The sequence below is a fragment of the Pelophylax lessonae genome (assembly GCF_965119305.1).
Source record: "Pelophylax lessonae genome assembly, chromosome: 9".
NCBI lineage: Eukaryota > Metazoa > Chordata > Amphibia > Anura > Ranidae > Pelophylax > Pelophylax lessonae.
Window position 1 is genome coordinate 98,658,738 of NC_138776.1, and position 26,369 is coordinate 98,685,106.

Here is a 26,369-nt window from a genome sequence, read left to right on the forward strand (position 1 = left end):
TTAAGTAAGAATGGACGGGTTGAGCCCTCTCTATAGGGTATAGAAGAATTATTCTGGGCAACCATGTTGCCATCCACGATGATGAGATGTGCCTTCTACAGACTGGTTAATGGGCCTCCTTTCCAGATCACAGATCATCAGTTTCTCTCCTGTGCTGGGAAGATCAAATTCAATTATGGGACTGCTTGGAAAGGGACACTGGCTTCTACAGGCTTTTCACGCAGGCACTTTAGGAAAGATCTAATAACAATCTTGGATGCCCCTGTGGCACCAGTGACTGTGACTGAAATCCGACAGTACCTTCGGGGAAAGAGCATTTCCTTTCATGATGGCTACAGCTGCCTTCATGTCCCCAGTCCTTTCACCTGCAACAAAGGCAACAACCTTTTCATTGACAAGACCACTGGGCGCTTTCTCTGCAAGGAAACATTGCTGGAAGGTACGTGGGAAGACTTTAAAGACAGCATGGAGCTGCTCAGCAAAGAGGATTGTTCTTTCCTGAGCCCTGACACCATGGCCAGCTTTCTAGGGGACAGCGATACAGATGATGGGGATAAACATTTTATTAATATGGAGGTGTCCCGCATATGGAACAAAGCAGCTTGGTTTCATGATGTTGAAGAAGAGTATGCTCAGCTTATAAAGGCCATGTTCAGCATCTCTAAAATTAACAATACTACACTGAAAAAGTTTGGGGTCAAGTGTTTCCAACCTACCAAAAGCCTGGTGTTTCCATGGTATAGCCCAAGGGATTCTACGGTTAAAGGTTTAAAACTACTGTCTGCTGTATGCCAGAATGATACAGTCGGTTACATTGAAACTTTTTACCCCCGGCCTTCACATTACCATAATTTATTTGGCCTTTCTGTAATGGGAAAGAAGGACACAGATGTTGTGATCACCAGCAGGGAAGTTGATTCCTTAGCCTTACACCAAGCAACAGGTGTAACCACAGTATCACTGCCTCGAGGAATAAGCTGCTTACCCCCTGTCCTTTTACCATATCTTGAACAGTTTAAACGCATTATTCTGTGGCTTGGTGATGATCTGCGTGCCTGGGAGGCTTCCAAAGTGTTTTCTCAAAAACTGAATCTTAAGAGGTGCTCCTTAATCCGACCAGGAGACCGGCAGCCTAGCCCTCTGCAGGCACTTAATCTTGGACTTAATTTCAATAAGATCCTGAAAAGCTCTCTCCCAGCCAGTCACAAGTCTATCATTTCATTTCACCAACTAAGAGAGGAGGTCTTTGGTCAGCTGGAAAATGCTGAGCAAGTCGCTGGAGTAAAGTGGGACAGATTTCCTGAATTAAATAAGATTCTTAAGGGACACCGGAAAGGCGAATTGACTATATTTACAGGTAAAATATGAAAACGCAGAATGTGATGAGCTGTAGAAATACGTCCAAGAAATGTGAAATTGAGGTAAGATGACTTTAGGTACCCAAGGATGACACGTAGGTGATTTAGTTTGAGTTAAAAGTTGCATTTTTGTTGATTTATGGTCACTATGGTACAGATCTCCATTACGCATTCTTCTTTTGTGTTATGGTTAGTTTAAATGTTTGTTCTTCCAAACCTCTTTCCCTCCTGATGAAGCGGTGTTTTCTGCAAAATATTGAATACTGAATCCCCTTAACAGCCTCCCTTCTGATACCAAGAACAATGTATAATATGCTTTACAACCCTGTTCTATTAAGGATTGTATATACTGCTGATTAATGGGGTCTCTTGTATGTGGAGGAGAAACCTTTTCACATTAATGCTTTACCTATGTGTTCCTATTAAACTTTGCTACTTATAAATAATATCACCTATGTGTAATCCTTGGGTACCTATAAAGTTCACCTACCTTATCTCCTCATTTATGGAGAAATCTTTGTGCGTGGCACCCCTTTTTTTCTATATCTCGCTCGCCCAGCAAACTCTGGTTTAAATACATCTTAGAAAATATGAACTTTTGGTCCTAGGTAAATTTCCAGTGTACTGTTAGTATGTACTGTTTTTGTGGTAATTTTTTTTTTCTATATTGCAATAGCACCCGCTATATAAATCATATTTAAAGTAAACCTATGATCAGGCTTTGGACATTTTAAAGGAGAAGTTGTTCCTGCTCCTGCAGCGGCTCAGCGAACCGAGCCCTCTGTGTGATCTACACACACAGCACAGAGTTCTGTGAATGAATGAACTACAGCTGTTGAGCATGTTCTCAGTGGTGCAGGGGTCCACTCACCTGCTGATGCCACGTCTCTCACCTTCTGCCGCATCATTAGCTGTACCATTAAAGTGAATAGGATTGTCGGTGAGTCAACAGCGGTTCAGAGGAGGAGCTGCTGCAGGACAGAGATCACAGTTGCTCTTTAAAAATTATGATTTAAATCAAGCCTTTTTACTAGTGATATAAATCATGAGTAAAATCAACTTGATTTATATCCAATCCACCCTGCTGAATTCAGACCTGAAACGGAGCAAAAAACGCACAGGACCATTGTGCAATCTGCTCTGCAGAAGGGTGAACTGGCTCCATTGGGAGACAGTCTCCTGACATTTCGCATTGGATGTGGGGAAAACCCAAATATCATTTGCATAAGAAGTGCGAACCCAGCAGCAGCAAATGTGGAACTTCAGTACCCTCCCAGCAGGTGTGGCAAGGTGGAGCTGATCTCTGGAACCTGCTGGCTGCTCGGAGACACCTGCCGATGGACTCTTAAAAAAACTGCAGCTTTTTTGCCCAGAGCACTACAGTGCCACCAGCAGGTGAACCCAGCCCTTACAATGTGATCAGCACAGGGTCAATCATCACTGTACAGACAGACAGGGGTAATGCAGCCTCATAGGACAGTCAGAGGAGAATAAAAACTCCTACTGCAAGCTTTAACCAGTGCTCAGGCCTAGCACTGATATAATTCACAAGACTGCTATATTCAGCTGGTATTTAGCAGTTTATATTTAATAAAATAATTGCATTTCCTTGTTCTGTGTTTACTTTGGGAGACCAGGTATAGTGAATGCAGGGTCCTATGTTTAGTAACACTTTAACCCACAGTGCTTTCCAAAGAACTTCACGGTGACCCAGCTAAGGGGAGAGAGCTTCTGGCAGAAATCTTGCTGTACTGACACATGCCCATCGCAGTTCCTATTCACGTCAATGGACAGCCCATGCCCAGTTCATTGAAGTGCCTAAGCTTCCCTGGGGCAGATTCAGGTTTTGAAGGGTTGGTTTAGAAAATCAGGGAGATTACCAATGTTGAACTAGTGTGGAATAAAATATAATTTTCTGGATATTAAATTCACTCTTCATGCTTTTAAGGTTTTTTATTTTGCTTTCATCAGTTTACCGGGTATGCAAGAAGTGTCCAGCAGGTTGCATTCTAGCATTGTTTGTAGTTGCATTTGTGATGATTAATTGTGGTACTGTGCACTGGTGGTTTGTCGCACTATAGTGCTGACTGGATGCAAATTAACCTTTTGTCTCTCATATACATCCATAGAAGGCTATCTATCACATAGTGGATGAGGTACCTTTTTCAAGATATATGCCAGGCAACTCTGTTAAAATGGAGTTGCTTATGTGTCTCTTATTATATGATAATGGAGGGCTCAGTTACAATGTAGAGGCAGGGATTCTAGAGGTCTGGCTACAGACTATGAAGTGTCGTGGACCTGAATCTGTTCGATCTCTTGATGCCTGTCAGTTTGTAAGGCCCTTTTCACCCTAGTGCACTTTTGCAGTGCTAAAAAGCACCTTTTCAGTGCGACAAAAGCTCCTGAAAAAAGTTTCCTTTAAACTCTCTGTTCACATCTATGTGCTGTATTTTTTTTAATAGTATTCTGCGTTATTAAAAAGTCCTGCTTGCTGCATCTTTGATGGTCTGTTTGAAAAACGCACCAAAAGCATTCTGTTATAGTCAATGCGCTTGGAGTCACATGGCACAGTTTTTTCTCATGTGGCCAGGGCTGAAACCACATGCAAAATGCATATGCGTTATGATAAATTTTAACACAGGGCATAAAAAATGCGATATGCGTTTTTGAAAACATGCACCACTGTGAAACAACTGATTTGTGTTATTTTTACCAAAGAAATGTGGCAGAATGCATTTTGTCCTAAATTTATGAAGAAAGATAAATTGTTTTCAATATTTTTGGTATTTTTTCATTAATATACTAAAAAAAAGAAAAAAAAATCAGTGGTGATTAAATACCACTAAAAGAAAGCCCTGAAGCACCTTTTGAATAAATTAAAATATAAGCAAATACCAATGTTAACATTAGCTCGTACAATATGGAGAGAGGCAAAACGTATAGAGGGAAACACACAAATAAACATGGATCTCCCACTATGGCGAAACCCAATGTTCAACCAACTGAAACAATTGGTAGAGTATCAGTTCTGGGAACAAAAGGGGATATCAGTCCTTGCAGATGTATATGACATAACACATATGTACTCTTTTTCAGATATACAAATTAAATATGATATACCACATACCTCATTATATAGATACCTACAGTTGCGACATGCATTACAAGCGCAATTTGGAGTTTTGGGACCTGGGATCTCTAGATATCCAATGATTGGTATCCTTAGGTCCCAGGGCCCTAAAGGATTAATCTCTAAAATATATGCACATTTAACCAGGGTTAATTCAGGAATGAATCCCTTGGCAATAAGAACAAAATGGCAGGAAATAATTCCCAATTTAACTGATTGGAAAGAAGCCTGTTCATCCCATTTATATGTATCACCAGCAGCAAACAATAGGTTAATACAATTATATATGCTACATCAATCATATCTCTCTCCAAGTAGACTTTATGCTATGCAAAGCATTGCATCTCCTAAATGTTTGAGATGCAGTGCTAAGCGGGCAGACTTTATCCATATTATGTGGTTTTGTCCAGTGATATCAAGATTCTGGCAGGAAATAATTCAAATATTATCCTCTGTCCTGAATATGCCTGTACCTTTGACCCCAGAAACCTGTTTGCTGGGTATATTAGATGAAATAACATGGTCTAGATATCACAAGATAATGCTTAGAGAAACGCTGTTTATGGCAAGGAAAACAATCACAGTTAAGTGGATTCAAGTGAAGCCCCCTGTTGTTAAGAACTGGATAAGAGCGGTAAATCAGATTTTACCATTTGAAAAAGTATTGTATATGCATAGAGGATGCTCAACGAAATATAATAAAATTTGGGATAATTGGAGTCAATCAACATTAACTAATGGTTGAATATAAGGAGATAACTAAGAGGATATAGAGGGATACACATAGTATGATGAGGAAATAAATCTATGAATGCAATGGAGCAAGGGGTTGGGGCACACCGGGACAGCGGCGATCAATTAAGCTAAATGGATATACCTTGGCATAAAGAGATTATGAATACTAAGTAAACAGATAATTATTTGGATATTGTATAATTTTTTTATTTTATATTATTTTGTCCCTTTGTTGAAAGGACGTTTGGAATGTTCGTTTTTATGCACATATTGAAATAAAAAGAATTAAAAAAAAAAAAAAAAAAAGAAAACCCTGTTTCAGAAAAAAAAAAATAGATGATAAAAAATTCATTTGGGTACAGTGTTGCATAAATTAATAATTGTCATTCAAAGGGGTAAAAATGGCCTCAGCAGGAAGAGGGTGATGTGTCTGGTATTGAGGTGGTTAAAGTGTTACCCCATCATTTCATATCCCTGATATGTGCCTGCTGTACCATGTACTTGTATGAAAAAGTCTCCTGTTCTCTCTCCTGTATTGCTTTTGTGTGAAATCCCTGGTGTTCCTGCCAGTCACCCTGCTTTCCTATTAAAAACTTACCACACTAAGCAGGAGGGCACAGCGTGGTGAGTTCTCTAGCTTTGCTGGGAACTCAGCCTGCTCTCCTCCAATGATCAGACTTATCCCGACACCCCGCCTCCCCTTACCTGCACAGCTTTTCGCTGGGAAGCCAAGTGTGTTGCTTCTCCTCCCCCTTAGCTCCTTTGCAGCTGAAAACAGAGGGAATGTGATCAATTTAAAAAAAGGCAAAAAAGGTATTTGTTTTTTTTTAAATCTATACACACATTTTGACTTTCATTTCAATTTTAAACTAAATGGCTTGTTTTTCAAAGTGACCATTTACAATCCCTGTAGGGTTTGTATGGATGAGAATAGAAAAAAAACAGGAATTTTTCCTTCTTGTTAAATTACATGCAAATTCAATATCTAGCATTTAACAACCATATAATTGATCTTGTTTGTACTACTACTTGAGATCAACAGAAGGTGGTCATTTCTATTTACAGATACAGCTTGTGTAGATAAGAGCTTTAGGAGCAGATTTAGTGCAATGTTTAGCAAACTTGTTCAAACTGTTCAGGGGATAGCTAAATGAGATGAAACTGGGCAGATGGATTTAGAAGTATGTGGCTTCTACTATATTGCCACTAGATGGCAGCGTTTAGAGCCATTTTTTTAATCTGTGTTCTTTTACGTTGTTGTTTTGACTTTTTTTTTTTTTTTTTTTTTAGGCCCAACTGGTAGTGGAAAAACAACATTCATTAGTGAATATGCTTTGGACTTGTGTGTTCAGGGGATTAACACCTTGTGGGGGAGTTTTGAACTCAACAACGTGCGTCTTGCCAAAGTCATGCTGACCCAATTCTCTCTACTGCGCCTGGAAGAACAGCTGGACATGTATGACGAGTGGGCAGACAGATTTGAGGAGCTGCCTCTTTATTTTATGACCTTCCACGGACAGCAAAACATCAAGTAAGACACCAGACGGAGTTGTCAGTAAATAGATAAAGAACCGTATTTAAAAATCTTTGCTCCCTTTATTATTTTACTTTTTGAGTGTTTTTTTAACATATTAGATTAGCAACTGCATTACCATCTATAAGGTTATTGGGGTATTTTTTTCCTCAAAGTTGGTATAATTTTGTATTATATTTCCTATATTAGCGTGATATGCTGTGCTTCATTATCCTACTATATTTCTCCCTCCCTTGATCCTCAGATTGTATAATTTATTTATTTTTATTAATTTTTTTACAGGGCCACAGAAAGGCTAATAGGATAGGATAATAGTTTTCGAAAACGAAATAAGGTTCCCAAAAATGAAAATGGCAGTAAATAATAATAAAAACAATAATGTTTGGGGGATGCAACTTGCTATGTGACTAGTGAGCTAGATAGCAAAGTCCACTCTGTACTGAACCTTGCAGCCTAGCAAACTTCTGGAAGGACTGAAAACTAAAATTAAGACGAGGTGCACTGTAATTTCTTAATTTCTTAAAAATGTTGGGATTGTGTATATATATATATATATATATATATATATATTCTCACAAAAGTAAGTACACCCCTCACATTTTTGGAAATATTTTATTATAACTTTTCATGTGACAACACTGAAGAAATGACATTTCGCTACAATGTAAAGTAGTGCGTGTACAGCTTGTATAACAGTATAAATTTGCTGTCCCCTCAAAACAACTTAACACACAGCCTTAATATCTAAACCGCTGGCAACAAAAATGAGTACACCCCTAAGTGAAAATTTCCAAATTAGGCCCAAAGTATCAATATTTTGTGTGGCCACCATTATTTTCCAGCACTGCCTTAACCATCTTGGGCATGGAGTTCACCAGAGCTTCACAGGTTGCCATTGGAGTCCTCTTCCATTACTCCATGACATCACAGAGCTGGTGGATGTTAGAGACCTTCCACTCCACCTTCCGTTTGAGAATGCCCCACAGATGCTCAATAGAGTTTAGATCTAGAGATATGCTTGATCAGTCCATCACTTTTACCCTCAGCTTCTTTAGTAAGGCAGTGGACGTTTTTGGGGGTGTGTTTGGGGGTCGTTATCATGTTGGAATACTGCTCTGTGGCCCAGTCTCCAAATGGAGGGGATCACGCTCGGCTTCAGTATGTCACAGTACATGTTGGCAGTCATGGTTCTCTCAATGAACTGTATCTCTACAGTGCCGGCAACACTCATGCAGCCCCATATCATGACACTCCCACCACTATGCTTCACTGTAGGCAAGACACACTTGTCTTTGTACTCCTCCCCTGGTTTCCGCCACATAAGCATGACACCATCTAAACCAAACAAGATTATCTTGGCCCACTCAGACCACGGGACATGGTTCCAGTAATCCATGTCCTTAGTCTGCTTGTCTTCTGCAAACTGTTTGCTGGTTTTCTTGTGCATCATCTTTAGAAGAGGCTTCCTTCTGGGATGACAGCCATGCAGACCAATTAGATTCAGTGTGCGGCGTATGGTCTGAGCGCTGACAGGCTGACCCCGCACCCCTTATACCTCTGCAGCAATGCTGGCAGCACTCATACGTCAATTTCTCAAAGACAACTTCTGGCTATGACGCTGAGCATGTGCACTCAACTTCTTTGGTCGACCATGGCGAGCGAGGCCTGTTCTGAGTGGAACCTGTCCTGTTAAAACCGCTGTATGGTCTTGGCCTCCATGCTGCAGCTCAGTTTCAGGGCCTTGGCAATCTTCTTATAGCCTAGGCCATCTTTATGTAATGCGACAATTTATTTTTTTCAGTTCTGTGCTGTGAGAGCGATAACACCAAATTTAACACGCCTGCTCCCCATTCACACCTGAGACCTTGTAACACTAACGAGTCACATGACACCGGGGGAGGAAAAATAGCTAATTGGGCCCAATTTGGACATTTTAACTTAGGGGTGTACTCTTGTTGCCAGCGGTTTAGACATTAATGGCTGTGTGTTGAGTTATTTTGAGGGGACAGCAAATTTACACTGTTATACAAGCTGTACACTCACTACTTTACATTGCAGCTGTACACTCACTACTTTACATTGTAGTAAAGTGTCATTTCTTCAATGTTGTCACATGAAAAGATAAAATATTTAGAAAAATGTGAGGGGTGTTCTCACTTTTGTGAGATACTGTGTGTGTGATATATATATACCCGGAATGGAACAAGGAAACTGACTGGAACTTTTGCTAGCAAAATCTGCATGTAGCTGATCTGCTTCCAACATAGACCTACAAAATTGGCATCCATGTGTATATATGGGCCTAGCCAGCCGTGTTACTCTGCCACCCCCCTGTTGAGCTAGTTGCTAAGTAATGTGTTTTTGGACACCTCCCCATTCTTCCATTCTTCAAGCGAACTGTTTGCCTCTCCTTTTTGCCTTGTTATATTGCAAGTTGGTTATACTGGTTGTGTCCAGTCACTGATTTTGATATGCAAAAATAATTTTGTCACTTGTGCCAATGGCAATATGAATAAAGCTAGAAATAATCCTCAATTTACATCCTATCAACAACAACTGATCAACAAGCAAAGTAGATGTGATGTTACTAATTGGCCACTAGATGACTCCTTCCACTGAGCATAGTTCTAAACAACAGAATCAACTCTGTATTATCTAACAGTAACATAAAACTATAATGATACATTGTTTACAATGGTGACTTGAGAAACAAGAATCATGTAGGACTACATAAAAGTTAATGTGAAAAAGAAAAGAATGGTAAACCACTATGGATAATGTCAGAGTAAAAGCTGTCATGACTAGTCCCCAAATCAGATATTACATTTGGATTTCTAAATCCTCTTTTAGATCTATAGAGGATAAGGGGTTCTTTTATTTCATTACATACTAATAACTTTTATGTTCTTATAGCTATGAATTGTATTACTCTTCTATGTAAACAATATATCATCATTTTAAACCAGAACCTCAGCTTTTCTGTCATTTAAATAGTTTGTTTGGGCCATCTTGGTTGAAACTATTTCTTACCATTGCAGAATGATCTGGCCACTGAGGATGCTGTAATACATTGTCATAGTTTGTTCTACATAGAGTATTGTTGTCTTCCTGCATAGGTGGGTACGAGCGACTCCCCCCTTGTTTACTGGGCAAATCGACCATTCAGGAACAGTCTTGTATTTTTATCGATTAAAACAAAGCATTCTCTGATTGGCTGGGGTGTGATCCACCCTTCTGCCCACTGCCTTATATTCATTGATACCAATACAAAGCTGTTCCTCAATGGCCAAGCTGCCATGTAAGCGCCCCTTTCATTCTAGTAAGGGAAGTTGCCCGTTCCTGTGCAGGAAGATAACAGCACTTCCTGTATAATAGCACAAGGTAGTACAATATATTACAGCATCCCCAGCGGCCAAACTGTTTTGAAATGGTAAGAATTTGTGCTAACCAAGCTTGCTCAAACAGATGATTCAAACTGACAGGAAAGCTGGCATTCTGGGATAATTTTACCATTAGATGCTAATCTCAAATGTTGTACCTTTTTGTAGCAGAGGTATTTTTTTACTTTTGCTAATGGCCTGATTTTAATTTCAACCCTTACCCTTAGATTAAGTATTCTTTCTATCTCTTTTTTTTTTTTTTTTTTTTTTTTTTTTTGTATTAAGATTTTTTATATTTTTCTCAATATTTAGATGACATGAACAGTATGTTAAAAAACAGTTTTTATAGCAGCATTGATAAAGGGTTGAAACCCCTTTATATATTTAGATTGGATGTAAATGGTATAATAAGTATAATCCGCTTACTATAGAAGTAGTAAGCAGAGTAGAAAGCACAGTACACCTGAGGAAGAGGGCTCCCCCCCTGAAATGTGTTGCATCGCAAGTAGGTAGAGATTTTCCATAATGCATCTGTACAGGATTGTAGATGGTGACTTGCAGATCTACTCCTGAATAGTAACATTTAGAGTTGGCCCTGCCAGCGCCAGTGATCTTCAAGCAGCTTCCTTCTTCCATCCTGAAGGTTTATATGCCACTTTTGTGAGTGCATTTTAGATATCGCTATATAATTTCAAGAAGTTGAGGCGTGCCCAGTCTCAGTAATTATTTTGTAAAATGTATTGTCTATATTTAGTTTTTTAGGTTCTGCGAATTGTCAGATTTTTCATATAATCATTTCCTGAGTTCCTTGACTACCAGTTTACACCTCCCTTTAAAATTGCATGAATGTTTATTTTTGAAGTGCTGACAGGTTACAATCACTAGCTACTATATATCTTTTTACCTGAAGTGTATTATTTTTGTATTTGCTTCTTGGCTCAAAGGATTTAAGCGAGGCGTCTAAACGCATCTTTTGCCTGATCTGGGTCATTAAATGATTTTGTAATTCTGAGAGGGAATTCCCAAACATACCCACTGCATGCCAGTTATTGTATTACCCATACAGCAACAACGCGTTGTAATAGGAAGCTTCTCCCAGGACCCACCTTGGAAGCTGAGGCCTGATTGGTGGTACAGTAAGCAGAGAGAAGAAGTTAATGGCACATCCTCTAAAAAACACCCTCAGTGAACATGTGAGCAGATGTTTGATTTCTGGTTACAGTAGATTATACTCGAATTGTGGCAAGGGCTTGACTCCAGCCTTGTAGAAACAACCCTCTCCCACAATGAAGCACCGGTTCTTGTGAATTAACTACACAATGTGAATGGAGGACCTTACCATGTTACTCTATAACCAAGGTGAAACATTTCAGAAAACTTCCATTGGTTCCATTAGACAGAGTTCCTACTTACCCCCAGATACAAAGCATTCTTATATTTTTAGTGTCTTTCTTCTGATATGCATTTGTGAAGTATTTTTAGGGGAGTGGAATGCATATAAAATTCTAATGCACTGAGCAGTCCTTGTTGATTTTGCTATGCGTCACTTTCTCCTCTGGTATATGAATGGTAAATGCATCTCACATGCAAGTCATTAAAAGCCATTGAATTTGACTTGCTTCTGAGTCTGTTGCTCATGTACACAAACCCAATAGTTACACTGGTACCTAGTATTTGTCAGGATTTTGCTCCATAGGGTTAAGACCTTTTTCTACAGTAGAAGTTCTATCTACATCTCAACCACTCCACATCAGTTTTAAAATTTTAGTGGTTCTAATTTTCAACCAGAACCTGTCCATTACACAGCACTGAATGTTTCGGTCTTAACATATTTTAATCCAGTTAAACATAGGATTTACCAAACCAGCTTTGTGGCATCCTTGCTGCTAAATGGCTTATTTTCTGCTTGGCGTCTTGTCTGATTGTTTCCTTTTTTTTTTCAGATCTGTGATTGACACAATGCAGCATGCAGTATACATGTATGACATTGGCCATGTGATCATTGATAATCTGCAGTTCATGATGGGACAGGAACAGCTGCATACTGATAAGTAAGAAGGATTTTTCAATGTCATAAGTTCTCTAATCAGTATTTTTAAAGCAGTTCTGCCCCTACCCTTTCCCTTAATAAACCACCATCCCCTATGAAATGACTATAGATAAACATGCTTTATATTGCACGCCACCATTTGTTCGAAGACCCGTACTGCCATTTTTAAAAAAGCCATTGGTGACCAGCTTCTTCCTTGTTGTCTGCACCAGCCCAAAGATGACATCTGTGTTCAACCTCAAGCATATCCTTTGAGATCTGGCACCATTTATTACTTTTTATATGTGACCTTGGCTTCACCTGTGGGGGGGGGGGGGCCTTTGAGCCTTTGAGCCTTTGATCCCTTCAGGGATCCTGCAAGATTTCACAGTCTACACATAAGAGCTCCATGGGGACACTGGTGGTCTAGCCTTGGCAGGGGAATGGATGGGGGCATCTGGGAGACTTTCAGTTTACATAGGACAAGAATGTTTTCAGAGATTAGCATGCTGAGTCCACCTGTGCTTTTCAGGTTTTGAGGGAAAAAATACGCTTTAAAACATATATTTGGGGAAGGAAAAAAAGGGATTGAACTTATGATGTTGCCGTGCTTTCCAAACTTTGCTCAGTTATATACACATCAGTTTTAAAGAGGATGACATTGCCCACCCATCTACACTTATGGCTCCCATTTAGGATGTTTCCTGCTTCAAAATGTCCCCTGGAACACATTCATACCTTCTATGATTCGTTTGAACCAATAGCCTGCTTTTGCCTGATGGTTGTTTAATCATTACCTGTGACCTTTGATGACTGGTTTAAAGTGCACCAATGCTTCTCTTATTCTTGTACTTCCCTATAGTACACATTCACCTGCAGAAGGGAGAATAAGAAGCTTGTGACTTAAAGCATATACAGGGCAGAGGACTTTCTCTGCCCCCAGGTAACAGTGATGTATGCCTGAGGGGCCATCCATTGCCAAGAACAAGCACGGTCTTGAGGAAGAAAGGAGAGTGAGTTGGCATATTCAGTATGTCATGTCTCTTCCCAGAGTGAATGAAGAAGGGAAGTATAAGCAGCTACAGTGGCTGGTGTTAAAGTGAACCTAATAATGTGCCCTGCATAGGCAAAAGACAGGTTCAATTTGAAAAAAGAACCTAGAAGAAATTTACTTGTGAATGTTTCTTTTTTAGTTTTGGATAGCACAAGGGGGGATTAAAGTGTAGCCAAAACTTGACAATCCCAGGTTATTTTTTTGTTGTTGTCTGTCATTGGGGAAATTTCCCTTCACTTACCCAGAGACTCAACAGTAAGTCGGAAACCTTGTCCCAAAATGAGGGGGTTTCCACTTTTAGATAGTCCTCTGTGAAGCATACAGTCCTCTGTGAAGCATACAGTATGTCTCCATTGGAAGATTTCCCTTTCCTCTTGTTCTAGAGACAACTATGAAATATCGGATTTCCCTGAGACTGTCACAGTACAAATAGAGGTGTATCCCCCAAGGCAGATAGCAATAACAACTCAACAGATGATCCTAACCCTTCCTCACTCTATTTAAAACTAGGAAAAATACATTTTTTGCTTGAGATGCACTTTAATCCCTTGCCACCTCCCGCTGGCCCTTTAGGCTGTTCTGACTGATGGGAGAGAGATGTAATTTCATTGAACACTGTGATTGGTTGTCACAGCAGTCACATGATCGGGAGCCCCTCTCTCTAGTTCCCGATCGTAAACAGTGACGGTGTTCAGTCAGTTTTCTGAATGTACAGAACATGATGCGTCATGAATGCATATGTACAGCACATAATTTGAAAGGTCTGCCCACCCTGTTGCCAAACATATGCGTTAGGCAGTCAGCAAGAGGTCGAATCTCCTTTTAATTATTTATTCCTTTTTCTGTGTTGAGATTTACCCTGACTTCCTGTCTTGTCAACAGCTGGGGCATTTCTGTTAGCAGAAGGTCCTATTCTCCTATGTTCAGCTCACAATGCCCAGAATGTCGCAAAGATACGATATGAGGGCAGATCTCTCCATCAGAGACACGAATAGCAACTTAAAAACGGACACAGAATTTACCCCTTTCTACCCAGTCCAAAGTTCTGCTTTAAGCTGTGTGCTGTGATTTCTGAGCAGATGTTCTATGTATAAATAAACTCTTTGTACAGACTGTGGAAGATTTTTCCTGTTTTTGACTATTCCTTTCCCCCAGCTAAGTTTTAACACGTGTCTTCCAGATTTTCACTGCAGGACTACATCGTTGGTGCTTTCAGGAAATTTGCCACAGATAATAGCTGTCATGTGACTCTGGTCATTCACCCCCGGAAAGAAGATGATGACAAGGAATTACAGACCTCATCTATTTTTGGCTCGGCAAAAGTAGGTCGATCATCTGTTTGGAACCATAATATACAAGTGAATGTGAAATACCAGTTACTTAATACATAGGGGTAACAGCTCCAATCATATGCACCAGTGAATGCAGAATTAAAAAGGACTTCTAGATACCTGTAATGGTGCCATTGGAGGGAAGGATTCTGGCTTTTTAAACTGCACTCTTTTCATCCAGCATTAATTTATTTATATATTACTATTCCTGTGCCTCAATGGATTTTCTATTGTATTGCACTTTTTATTCTTATTTTAAAAAAAAAAGTTTCTGTAAAAGTGCTGCTCGAATGGTGTGTGAAGAGGAAGTAAGGGGGAAGGGATTGGGGAAGCTGTCCCCGGCGGGAGAAGACAGCGATTATTGCTAGTGGCTATAGCAGCCGCTAGCGATAATCGCAGGTAAAAAACCCCAGCATGCTGGTTGCACCCAAGTTGATGGATCAACTTGGTACATTCAGCCTTACCCATACACGGATCAAATTGAATGGTTCGATTCAAACCATGTATGGCCTGCCTTACTGCCATTACCACCAATGCATTCATGACCAGCAATGGCTTTTAGCTGCTCTTTCCACACAGTCCCTAGTGAAGATGCTGGGAAATAACTCATTCATTAGGGCTCTGAGCTGCCTTTGTGTGGAGAGTTGACATGTTGAGTGGGAACAGGCTTGTAAGTTCTTCTGATTGACCAGCCAGGGATCTCTATCATCGGTAATTCCAGTCTTTTATAGAAATCTTGTAACTCCTCTGGGAATCTTCATATTGCTGAACGTCCGTTTTTCCGCCCGACTAGACATGCTGAAAATTCCCAATTATACTGAATGTTATGTTCTCGTTCCTTTCAATGTTCTATGTGATAATCTTGCATAAATCTGAAGGGTTGACTACCCATACTTTATTGGTGGTCCTCCCCTCATTCTTCTCCATATTTGTGTTTTTTCTTCATCATTATGGAACCTTACTATTATTTATGTCTCTTGCAACATCCTTTGTTATATTTTGTGATCTTCTGATCCTGTGGGCTCTTTCTATTTTTAGGGCTTTAGTTGTTGATCTACTGAGAAGTGGAATAAAGATTTTTTTCATTATTTCTACTAGATCTTCCCCTTGTGGTGTTTCTGGTAGACCTCTAATTCTCAGGTTTTTCTTCTGTCTTGATTTTCCTGGTCTTCAATTTTGTACTCCAAATTTCTTTGCTCTGTTTGTAATAGATCCATCTCCCCTCTTAATTCCTTTATTACTTGGAAATTAGTGTCCAGTCTCTTTTCTGTGTCTTCCACTTTTACTAAGATCTGACCTAAATCACCATGTAACTTTGCCAGATCTGTCTTCAGGGAGAGTTCTAATTTAGAAAACATAGCTGCCATTTCCATTTTGTAGGCATCTGGGCTTCAGGATAATTTTCATCATCGAAGTTCATTTTTGGTTGGTTAGATATATTCTTCTATGCCGGTATCTTTTCTTGGATATTTTTATTGCTCCCTGTTGTATGTTTACCCCGGGCTTCCAGTTGGCTTTTAGAGGCCGACTTGTCCATGCTCCCTTCCTGTGACATATTTTTTTATAGTCCCAGGGCTATCACTAATTTTGGGTAATTTTGCTGTTCTGCCACCTCTTCCAGTCTTGCCCCTCATCCTGCGTATCTTTTTATGCCCTTGAATTGTATATTCACAGATTCTTCTGTCACTACTAAGTGTGTGCCCCTCTTCTGACCAGTGTTCACTTTATGTCTGTAGTCTTTATTTTTGTGTAGCCTTCATGAAATAAAATAACAAGTGGTAAAACAAAGCTAACAGTTCAAGCAGAGTAAGGGGACGACTCACCATTCCTGCATTCGGGCGACTTTTCAGTTAGTGACCTTCCTTTTTGCTTTTCTGTATGTTTCTCTTATTTATTTTTCTTCTACTTTTTTTTTTGTGTTAAGGTATCTGTTTATTGTATTGCAGTCAACGTGGTACTGTGTTGTTCATTCGCTGCTGCCATCCGTCCTTATCCGCTTACCTTTGGCTGCCAGAACCCTCTGAGCAGCACGACCCAGTTCAACCAGGTATAGCCACGTTCATCTAAACGCCTCCCTTCGCTTCCTCTCGGGTATTACCACCTCGCAGGCGCGAATGTCGCTGGAGTTTTTGCCTCTGTCGGCAGGCCCCACCCTCTATCGGCTCGACACCAGCTCGTCCTGCTACCTCCCACTTGTCCTCTCTCTCTGCACTCCCTCCACCTTCGCTAAGAGTGAGAAGGGGGTCCATGGACCCACTACACTCCACTGCTCTCCAGCCAGTGCCTCAGCTTTCAATGGGAAGTTTCTATCTGCTTCATGTGGAGGTAGTCCCTGGCTTCCCAGGCATACCTAGCATGGCCTCTGTGCAGGTGCCATTGTTGGGCTTCTCCCCCTGCCTCCTCACTTAATGGTTATAACAACTTCTACTCCTCTGGGAAGGCTATCCACAAGATTTTGAAGTGGGTATATAGGAATATGTGCCCCTTTGGAGAAAAGATAAACTTTGTGGTCAGGTACTGATATGTGACAAGAAGATCTGGCTCACAATCGTTGTACCAATTAATTCCAAAGGTGTTCAGAAGAGTTCAGTTCAGGACTGGCTGCTTGAGTTCCTCCACACCAAACTCATCAAGCCATGTCTTGGTGGAGTTTTTTTTGTCAATTTACCTGTGATTTCATGTGCTGTGGCATATAAGATGTCTAGAAAAGTTGCAGCATGGGTTGCACACATAATTATTGCAGGAGAATGTCCTTTTCCATTAAAGGCATAGAACACACTAATAGAGCAAACCTTATTAAAAGAATAGAAACTCTCAAGCCAACTCCAAAATGCTAAATTGTAAACTCTAATCTTTCAAGGAGCTTATTCTTATATTAGTAACTTTTAATAATTGTTTTAAAAATAAAAAATAGTTATATAAGTTACTCTGAATTGAATGGCACTGTTGTGCAGCATGCACAGATGTGAAGCATTTACAGCTTTGTGAGTCATTGTAGAATCTTCATGTTTATTGCAATGTTTCATGCATTTAATTGTGTGCCATTCACATTCTGTAGTGTGCTGTTATGTGAATCAGTAATCTGAGAATTTTTTTTGTTCTTCCTAGTTGTTAGCCATGGATCTAAAACTGAACTCCATGCAGATGTAAAAACACACATTAAAGTGTTACTAAAGTCATAATAAAAAAAAAAAAATTAAAATAACAAACAAGTTATGCTAACCTGCTCTTTGCAGTAGTATTGCACAGAGTGACCTCAATCCTCCTCTTCTCGGGTCCCTGATGGCTGTCTTGGCTCCTCTTCTTTTTCTGTCCCCATAACAAGGCGTTTGCTTTGGGGACACTTCCTCTTCACTGCGTTTGATTTACAGCAGCAAGAGCCAGTGGCTCCTGCTTCTGCTCGAATGCTGTGTGAAGAGGAAGTAAGGGGAGAATAGATGCAGCTGTTCACAGTGCTGATCTCGTCTCCCCTCTCTTTCAGGGAAAGGGGGCACAGGGAAAGTGAAAATGGCAAAAGGTAAAGTTGGAAAAGGTAAAAAAACGTTTTTTAGGTTTAGTAACACTTAAAGCGGCTCATTTTGGTTTGCGGTCGGGGCAGTAAAAATAGGCAGTTGAGCATTTTTATGCTCCCCCTCTTAAGCCACAAAGGCAGCCAGACAGGGTTGTACACGTGCAGTGGCAAAAAATTATACGCTTTGTCAACTTCAGAGGGCAGTACTGCTCCTAATGCAACCTATTCAAGTGATTAGGGCCTCACTGCATCCACCCAATCAATGAAGAGAGCTGTATGAAGGATGGGGTGAATTAAGGATGCTTAGAGAAAAGTGCAGCTTTTGTAAATGAAGAAGGGGTGAAAGGGTGGACATAGTTGGCACTCTTGATGAGTACCTATGACCGGTCTGGCAAAGTGTATTAACCCCTGCTGGACATGGTATCATCCACTTGCAAACTACTATAGGAAGAGAACTGGGAGAGAAAGGAACAGAACTGGGAGCCAATCAGGCGTGTTGCATACAAACATGTTGACATGGAGAATGCTGATATTAGTGGAGAAAAAAAGATGTCATCCTTGGTTCTCCTGCTTTTTTTTTCTGTCCATATAGAGGGCTTGGGGTGGGAAGAGGACACTACTAACTGTATGTGATGTCCACCACCTGGCTATGCTGTAAAAGGGGACTGTGCAACTCTCAGAACTGGATAATTAGAAGTACAAATCCTTTGGTCGTTAAAAAACATACCAGTGAGCCTATTTTATCTGTCAATTTATCTGATGGCCTGAAGTTTTAATTACAATTTATGAATTAAAACCAGGCGTTTTGGTTTAGGGATTAAGCATAGGCACCTTCAATCTGCTTCAAGCTTCTGGCATTATTTAGTGGTGAGATCTCTTTTCTTCCCTTACCTTACCAAAGAGCCAATAATGCGTCAAATCTGTCACACCTCAAACATTTATTGGTTTAAAGGATAAGTTCACCTTTTGCAACATGTTACACTCGTACACCCATATTCAGGATGTATAATAATACTGTAGCACTGGCCACCACACAAAACTAAAATTCTCTTGTGCATCAAGTTTGCTTTTAAACGGGTTGTAAAGTCAAACGGCTATTTTTATCTTCTTGTGCATAAGATAAAAAGCCTTCCGTGTGCAGCAGCCTACTCTAATGCTTACCTTAGCCCCCCCCCCCTCGATCCAGCAGCCCCCCCCCCCCCCTCGATCCAGCAATGACCACGCCTGTCTGACACCCAGGACTCCCCTCATTGCCTAAGACGCAGCAGCAATGCCATTGGCTCTCGCTGCTGTCAAGTTAGCCAATGAGGAAAGGGAGGGGCAGGGGTTAAACCGCAGCTACATGTCTGAATAAATACACAGAGCTGTGCCTCGGCTCAGGTGTCCCCATACCAAGCTGCTTGCTGCGGGGGCACTCAAAGGTAAGAGGGATGAGGGCTGCTTTGTGAAAAATCACTGCACAGAGCAGGTAAGTATAACAGGTTTGTTATTTTTGGGGGAAAAAACAACAACTTTACAATCCCTTTATGGTCCTGCATCAAAAACTCCGCCAGTAATAGTCAACAGGCATACATCCTAAAAATAGGGTGTGGTTACACGTACCTTTTTAAGAGACATATTGGACCCCCCCCCCCAAAAAATTCATACCAGACCCTTATCCGAGCATGCAGCCCGGCAGGTCAGGAAAGGGGAGGGGACGAGCGAGCGGCCCCACCCCCTCCTAGACCATACCAGGCCACACGCCCTCAACATGGGGGGGTGGGTGCTTTGGAGCGGGGGAGTTCTGCACCCCCCCCCCACACCCCACCCCATAGCAGCTTGTCCCAATGTTGATGAGGACAAGGGCCTCTTCCCGACAACCCTGGGTGGTGGTTGTGGGGGTCTGCGGGCAGGGGGCTTATCGGAATCTGGACGCCCCGGTAGCAAGGGGGCCCCCCACATCCTAGACCCCCTCCCTATGTTAATGGGTATGGGGTACATTGTACCCCTACCCATTCACCCCAAAAAAGGCAGTGTAGTGTAAATGATAAGAGACGGTTTTGAGAAATCCTTTATTAAAAAATCTCCCTCCGATCTTCTCCCTTCCCCTTTATGTCGTCACGCATCATCATATGATGCCATAAGGTGTCTCGGGGTGACATCACTGGGAGGCCTCGCCCCCATGGCTATATAAGAAGCTGCAAAAGAGCGGAGCCGACATAATCACGGGAGACATCGTCTGAGGAGGACTGGAGAAAGAGGGAGATTTTTAATAAAGGACTTCACAAAACCGTCTTTTGTCATTATTTACACTACACTGCCTTTTTTGGGGTGAATGGGTAGGGGTACAATGTACCCCATACTCATTCACGTAGGGAGGGGGTCTGGGATCTGGGGAGGCCCCCTTGCTACAGGGAGCGTCCAGATTCCGATAAGCCCCCTGCCCGCAGACGCCCACAACCACCACCCAGGGTTGTCGGGAAGAGGCCCTTGTCTTCATCAACATGGGGACAAAGTGCTTTGGGGTGGGGGCGGGTCAAAGGCACCCACCCCCTTATGTTGAGGGTGTGTGGCCTGGTATGGTCCAGGAGGGAGTAGGCAGCTCACTCCTTCCCTCCCCTTTCCTGACCTGCCAGGCTGCATGCTCGAATAAGGGTCTGGTATGGATTTTGGGGGGGGGGTGGGGGCCCACGCTGTTTTTTTGCGACGTGGGCTTCCCTCAAAATCCATACCAGACCTGAAGGGCCTGGTTGGGACCCCCACGCTGTTTTTTCTTCCCATTTTGACGTGGAGTTCCCCCACAAGATCCTCAGAGCGCAAGTCGCACCACAAGTCTGATCATCCTGATAGGGAACATTGATTTTCACATACAATAAAAAAAAACGTATAATGTATTATAACTGTATAAGCAACGTTAGGCAGCATCAGACGTTTTTACAGCTCTGACGCTGATCCTCAGAATGCACTGGCCCTGGGTTTTTTTTTTTTTTGCAGCTTGAAAACACCTATGCCACTTACAGCTGCAAAACGTCTGTGTGTGCATCAGGCCATAAGATAACATAGAGGGGCGTTTTTAAGCTGCAAAAAAACATCTGACGCTCCTAATTGCAGCTGCAAAAATGCCCTGTGTGCATGAGACCTAACAATAAACTTCTCTTATTTGCTTCCTTTTGGTCTGTTGAATATACCTTTTGAAAGCCTTTTGTTATATCTGCTTAAGAAGTGCCAAAATTACTGGTCGATCCTATCAGAAATCTAGCAGAAACTATTAACCTGTAATCTTAGCCCCGTAAGGGTTAATTTAATGTTGGAGTTCTTTTCTGAGAGCTACAGAGCACCTCCCCCATGTTATATAGAAGTGTAGGTGTCCTGTAGGCCTAACACTTCCTGTCCTAGGGTGTCAATGATGCTGCTCCATAGTTTACAGTACAGAGAGTCATACAGTGAGCATTGTCATCCTATTTACTGAGGCTAAAAGGCAACGAAAAGATTTGTTGCTTATAGTTGCAGTTTGAAACTACTACAATATGTATCTTTGTATACCATGAAGATAGCATTTATTAAACACTTAGTTGAAGTTTTTCCAGAAAATAGCCTATGCAGTAAAGGGGCCCCAGTAGATATTGAAAAACTGCAGCTTTGTTGCTTGGATGTGTAAACTGTTGGACACCTACCCCCAGCATTACAGGAGTGAGAATCAACAGTTCTCACATCCTAGCAACAAGGCAGGGCATGTGGGGACTGCTTACTGGCCAGGCTTTCAGGGGGGATCATATGGTCCACAGCAGAGGTGTCCAACTCTGTTCCATTACAGGCCTCATCAGCATTATGGTTACCCTCAAAGTGCTGTTTTTATCTGTAAGACTATATAAATGAATCTAGGGCTATCTTTCCAGGGCTATGCAGAATAGCTGCTGGAACTCAACCACACCGTCCCCTGCTGAACTGCATTGACTGGTGGGTGTGGTCATATTACACTGGGAGGATCTTAAAGGGGCAATAAATACCAGGAGGGCTTTATGTGCGGAGTTCAGGGATTCGCTGTTCACAGTGCAGAGTTCAGGGGTGCAAGGTGTACAGAGCGCGCTAGGATTCAGATCTTTCACATGCTGTTCACATCTCTCTCATTTGTAGGAAGCTCATGGGTCGGAATCTGTGCACCCAGGCACAGATGGTGATCACAACGTAGCTTACTCTGTGATGCCCCTCCAACACTGCACCTGCACATGCATCTTTCTTGTCCCTGTTCTGAGTGCAGGGCAGGCAAGGATCTGTGAGAACCTCTGAGAGGAAACCTGTCCTTTATAAACAGTGGTAATCAGGGAGCGGAGGGTGAAAGCCAGAGGGTGGTGGAACTTGGTTCTGTCACGTTTCAGCTGAGAAAAAGCCCTGGGTGTGATGACCACATGAAATTGCCTGGCAGACCAAATTTAGCCCATGGCCTTGTGTTTGACACATGTGGTCTACAGGTGAGAAATTAAAACTAATGAACATTTTACAAAGCTGCACAGTTTATCTACCGGGCCCCTTAAACTGCACAGGCTATTTTCTGGAAAAGGTGTACTTTGGTTTTAGGGGCTCCATAGAAGGCAGGACGCTGACACATGGTGTAAAAGTGATGTCGTTGAATACAGTCTTTACTGACATTAGACTCAAATTGCAAAGCTTTAGCGCCAGGATAAGGAGCTCTAGTTTTAGACACATGACTATATTTTTTTAAATCTTCTGTCTATAACCTAAAATAATTGTAGTTTAAGTGATCCTCCTTTTTGTTTTAGCTTTGTAAAATGAGCGTATATTTTTGTGTTGTGACAATGAGATAATATAATATTTTTAAATATGTTGTCTTTTTTTTTTTTTTTTTTTTTTCTTTTCCCTGGCCCTAGGCGAGTCAGGAGGCTGATAATATTATGATCCTCCAGGACCGAAAGCTGGCAAGTGGTCCAGGCAAGAGACATCTGCAAGTGGCTAAAAACCGATTTGATGGAGACGTGGGGGTTTTCTCTCTGGAATTCAACAAGGCCACACTGACCTTTTCTTCCAAAGGCAAGGGGAAGGTGAAGAGAGTAAATAAGGAAAATGAGCCTTCTGCCAGCACCACATCTCAAAAGACTACAAAGAATAAACCTGAGAAGTAACTTTGTTCTAATCAAAAGTTCAAGAGTTAACGTTTCAAAGAATTTACTGATTTACAGGATTTTTTGGGCATATCGTTGGATGTACTGCTTCCACATCACAGAATGGTTCTGACTGTGGCTACTGCATATAATTGGGGTGGAATTATACCTAATGGATCAAAGGCCAAGTGGAGGCGAAGTGTAGCAGCCAGACTTTAACTTTCGCTTTAAAGCTATTCTGATACGTTTTATGTATCTCAAGCTTCCAGGTAACTGGTACTTGCTTTTTAGGAATCACAACATTTCTGAGGGCTTTGTTTGCTCAGTGATATCGCCATATCACTTTTAAGCTTGAGGGCAGTTTCTCAGTGCATTTTTTTTTCTGCATCAGAAATGCATGGATAGTAGTTTATATGGTTTCCAATGGCATAGTTCACATTAGTGTGGTCAGTTATAGAAAAAATAAAAAAAGGTGAACATGCTGGATTTTTCTGCACTGAACTGTATTGGAATGTGGTAAAATGCATCAAAAATGCACCCGAACCTACATTTCCCTATTTAAGGTAGAAAAGAAGGAAAAAATGCACTGGAAAGTGGCAAAAACATGCATGCAGAAACGCATCCGGACTGGACTTCTTTGATTTGAATCTGCCCTAATGGTCTTCCGTCATTTCACTTGTTTGTTATTTTTGCAAAGTGCTGTGTACTAACATGTCTAGGCAGATGATTTGTATATTTGATGCTAAAGTGGATCTCCAGCCAGTCTCTTTTTCAATAGTTTTGTATAGAGTGAGGAAGGGTTGGAGGTCCACTTTAGGGGAACCTTTTAGGATAATAAAACAGTTGAGTGTCCCTAGGAAGAACTACCTCTTAAAGTGTCCTTATGACCCATTTCTTTGTCACTTGGACAAATGTCTGATGGATTGATCCAGGCCACACAGCTTGAAAATGTTCTTTCTCAGACATTTTTCTGATATACAATACGTTTATCACTACATCACTACAGGTACATCCTAATATAATATATAAACTTGTCATTTAAAAGAAATCACTTTGCTTTTCAGTGTTATTTAATAATTAATGTATACTGTATGTTTTGGTTGATAACCCACTGGTGTACTGAACAAACAACGCAGAAGCTGATTTAAAGGGGGGGGGGGGGAATATAAATATATTATATACTCCACTTTTATGTACACAACAGGCCCAGGGCATGTATGTAAAACAAAATGTACTTCAAGTGAATCAATTACCTTTTTTTTTTTACTTATCAATGTTTGGAAATACACTAGCTCTTTGGGAAATCTTGGTCAGCTTGACTTGGCACCGCTCCCGAACCATAAGTGATAGGGACACCAAGCTTGGAAAGCACATTAAGGGGGATCCAGAACTAGAACATGGTAATCTGGCAAGCTGGCCAACCTCAAAATTAGATATATTGTAGCCCTGGATCCCCTCTCGGTGCTCCTTAAGTTTGGTGTCCCTGCCACTTATGGTTCTGGAGCAGCGCCCATGTCAAGCTTACCAAGATTTCCCATAGATACAAATGTTAAAAACCGGGAGCAGTGCCATGTCAAGCTGACCCAAGATTTCTAATAGACACCAATGTGTCCGTACTCACGAGTGTACGTTAAGTGAGGGTACATATAGTGGGGTATGGCTGTATGTATGTAATGCACATACAGTGTACGTCCACAATGAGATGGTCTGTTTTCTCTAATCTGGGACAAAAATGATTGAATCAAGATATGTCTGAACTAGGGATGCACCGAATATTCGGCGGCCGAACATTATTCGGCCGAAAATAGAGAAAATGGCCCTTTCGGTGTTCGGCCGAATAAATCAAAAGGCCGAATAATTTTGAGCCGAACAATGTCTCACCTTCCTCATTGCGGCTCGCGGTCCTCTATTATGATCTATGTAAAAAATGTCCTCTGCAGTAAGTAACCCTCTCAATGTATGCAATGATCCTCTGTAGCTTCCGCCCTGACCGCTCACCTTCCTCATTGCGGCTCGCGGCTCCCTTCTCACACGCCGCCGGTGTCCTGTCCGGCCGCGAGTAGGGGGTGTGACGTCACGCGTGCGTCCCGCCCCCTGCTCCTGACTGACGGCTCCTTCACACTAGGTCCACGCCCCGCCCCCCTGTTCGCGGCTTTTGGCTCTGGCTGCAGTTGAGGTATGTGATGTGGAGCTGAGCACATTTGGGGGAGAAGAATACGGTAGCTAAGTGTTGTTGCCACTTGCCATGCTAATTATATTAGAGTGCCCTATAAAGTGCCCCTTGACATAAAATGTGGCCATCAGCGTGCCCCTTATTTTATGCTAAGGGACATGCTGATGAGCATATTTTATGTTAAGGGGCACTCTGATGGGCATATTTTATTTTAAGGGGCACGCTAATGGGCATATTTTATGTTAAGAGCAACGCTGATTTAAATGTTTTGTTTTGCCCATCAGAGTGCCCCCTTACATAAAATGTGCCCATCAGCGTGCCCTTTAACATAAAATGTGCCCATCAGTGTGCCCCCTAACATAAAATGTGCCCATCAGAGTGCCCCCTAACATAAAATGTGCCCATCAGCGTGCCCCTTATTTTATGCTAAGGGACATGCTGATGAGCATATTTTATGTTAAGGGGCACTCTGATGAGCATATTTTATGTTAAGGGGCACTCTAATGGGCATATTTTATGTTAAGAGCAACGCTGATTTAAATGTTTTGTTTTGCCCATCAGAGTGCCCCCTAACATAAAATGTGCCCATCAGCGTGCCCCCTAACATAAAATGTGCCCATCAGCGTGCCCCCTAAAAATTGGCAAAATAAATGGAAAAAATGCGAAACACCGCGTTCGGTATTCGGCCTTCGGCCAAGCATTTCATTTCGGTGCATCCCTAGTCTGAACATTTGCAAAATATAAACAAAACTGATAGATCCTCACAGAAAGGGAAATGAAGAACAGGCTGACTTTGAGAAGAAGAATGTTTAAGGTGCAAACCATTCAAAGAAAACATTTTGGGTGGTTGTGGTAAAATGATTTACCCATTGGCTAGTTTAATTCTCCAGTGGTTTAATGTAGCGGTAAGCATCTCTAGCTCTGCATCCCCTCTGCCATCTTTTTTTTTTTTGTCTCATCTGTCACCTGTTAACCCACATAATATTTGCTGTTCTAGTGTTTTCTAAAGTGTTGTGAATTTTTGATAAAGCCAGG

At 41.5% G+C, this 26,369-nt stretch overlaps 1 protein-coding gene across 1 annotated transcript; it reads left to right on the forward strand.

The window, feature by feature from the left end:
* TWNK (twinkle mtDNA helicase) lies at positions 1-23,332 on the forward strand. The gene is made up of 5 exons (XM_082266841.1): positions 1-1,357; positions 6,517-6,757; positions 12,084-12,191; positions 14,404-14,545; positions 22,931-23,332. Exons 1-5 carry the CDS (start codon positions 64-66, stop codon positions 23,180-23,182), a joined length of 2,037 nt encoding a protein of 678 aa, XP_082122967.1. The 5' UTR covers positions 1-63; the 3' UTR covers positions 23,183-23,332.
* The last annotated feature ends 3,037 nt before the right edge of the window (positions 23,333-26,369 follow it).

Excerpts from the sequence above, each read along its gene's own strand:
- TWNK (XM_082266841.1), top strand. The coding sequence starts at position 64 with ATGTTGCCATCCACGATGATGAGATGTGCCTTCTACAGACTGGTTAAT. Across the intron at positions 6,758-12,083 it reads CACGGACAGCAAAACATCAA|ATCTGTGATTGACACAATGC; the intron begins GTAAGACACCAG and ends TTTTTTTTTCAG. Across the intron at positions 14,546-22,930 it reads CTATTTTTGGCTCGGCAAAA|GCGAGTCAGGAGGCTGATAA; the intron begins GTAGGTCGATCA and ends CCCTGGCCCTAG.